This window comes from Eimeria tenella, genomic scaffold, assembly GCF_000499545.2.
Source record: "Eimeria tenella Houghton genomic scaffold, Eth_scaff3455, whole genome shotgun sequence".
NCBI lineage: Eukaryota > Apicomplexa > Conoidasida > Eucoccidiorida > Eimeriidae > Eimeria > Eimeria tenella.
This window is the reverse complement of record NW_013543218.1, coordinates 417-1,913: the sequence shown is the minus strand read 5'-3', so window position 1 is coordinate 1,913 and position 1,497 is coordinate 417. Positions and strand designations below refer to the sequence as shown.

The window sequence follows — 1,497 nt, the reverse complement described above, 5'->3', positions numbered from 1 at the left end:
AGCAGCAGCAGCAGCTCCTGCTGCTGCTGCTGCTGCTGCTGCTAGACCTATGACTCCTGGAGGAGCCGCCTTAGGGCGGCGCCTCCTGTGAACTTGCGGCTGCTCCAGAAGTCGTTGAAGCCCTCTTGCTGGTGCTGCTGCTGCTCACACACACAACGCACAGCACTTGGAAGACTCGCTGCTGCTGCTGCTGCTGCTGCTGCTGCTGCTGCTGCTGCTGCTGCACGCAGCAAAAGGCGAATGCTTACCCCGTCCTCTACTAGCCGGTAGCAGTCCTTCAGCAGCTCTTGCAGCTCTTCTGGTTTGGGGGCCTTGCGGGCCCGCTTGGTTCTGCTTTGTTGCTTCTCCTCCCCAGCAGCAGCAGCAGCAGCTGTTGCTGCTGTTGCAGCTGTTGCTGCTGGCGCAGCAAGCTCGATGCCTTCCATTTGGTCCGCTGCAGCGCCGATGGGAGGTTCCAGCGTCGGCTGAAGCAGCAACTGCTGCTCCTGCTGCTGCTGCTGCTGCCGCTCTCTATCTGTAACCTTTATGAACTCTTTGATGGCATTCGGCAGCTCTGCAGCAGCAGCAGCAGCAGCAGCAGCAGATGAAGATGCATTTGTCGTCCCTTCCACAGTGCATCTAATCCAAGCTGCAAAGGCGTCTTCTTGGTCTTCCTCCAATCCTGCATCTGCTGCTGCTGCTGCTGCCTCTGCTGCTTCTGCTGCTCCTCCTGCTGCAGCAGGCGCTTCAGCCGCGCCAGCTGCTGCGCTTGCTGCTGCAGCTGCAGCACCTTCCGCTGAGGTCCCTGCTTCAGCTTCGGCAGCTGCTGCAGCCGACGCGTGTGCTGCTGCTGGAGCAGGTTTCTCTGCTGCTGCTGCTGCTGCTGCGTCGGGTTGCTGAGCTGCAGCAGGAAGTCCTTCTTCCGAATCCTGCTGCTGCCTCTTTGCTTTCCGCTTCCTCCTGAGTCTGCTGCTGCGCTTAGGTGTCTCTGTCTCTTCAGCTGCATCCTCCTGAGCAGCAGCTTCGCCGCTGCTGCTGCTGCTGCCGACGCTGCTGCTGCTGCTGTCCGTCGCCTCTGCTTCTTCCTGCTGCTCCTCGCTGTCTTCCTGCTGCCTGTTTACCTTTGTCCTGCGCCTGCGCGTCCGCCTTTGCTGCTGCTGCTGCTGCTGCTGCTGCTTGCGTTCCTCCTCCTCCCGCTGCTGCTGCTGCTGCTGCTGCAGCATCTCGGCGAGGGCGTCTGCTTCCTGCTGCAGCGCCGCTGCAGTGCTGACTCTGGGGTCGGTGAGGGCCCGCAGCAGCAGCTTCAGCTGCTGCCGCAGCCAAGACAGCGGCAGCAAATTAGGACTTGCAAGCCAAATCCACTTTTTGCTGTCGCTGCCAACTGTGGGGTTTCCCCCAAGTGCTGCGCAGACCCAGAGGGCTTCTGCAGTTGTGGGGAGCGATCCCGATCCCGATCCCGATCCCAATTCCGATCCCAGGTCTTCTTCGGCGCCGGGGGCCCCCTGCTGCGTCAGCACC

At 61.7% G+C, this 1,497-nt stretch overlaps 1 protein-coding gene across 1 annotated transcript; it reads right to left on the bottom strand.

Moving 5' to 3' along the window:
• Window positions 1–47: 47 nt before the first annotated feature.
• ETH_00040765 (uncharacterized protein) lies at window positions 48–1,202 on the bottom strand (the record flags this gene model as incomplete). Its single annotated transcript, XM_013376435.1, has 1 exon — window positions 48–1,202. The coding sequence occupies one exon, from the start codon at window positions 1,200–1,202 to the stop codon at window positions 48–50; it is 1,155 nt and encodes a 384-aa protein (XP_013231889.1).
• Window positions 1,203–1,497: the final 295 nt, after the last annotated feature.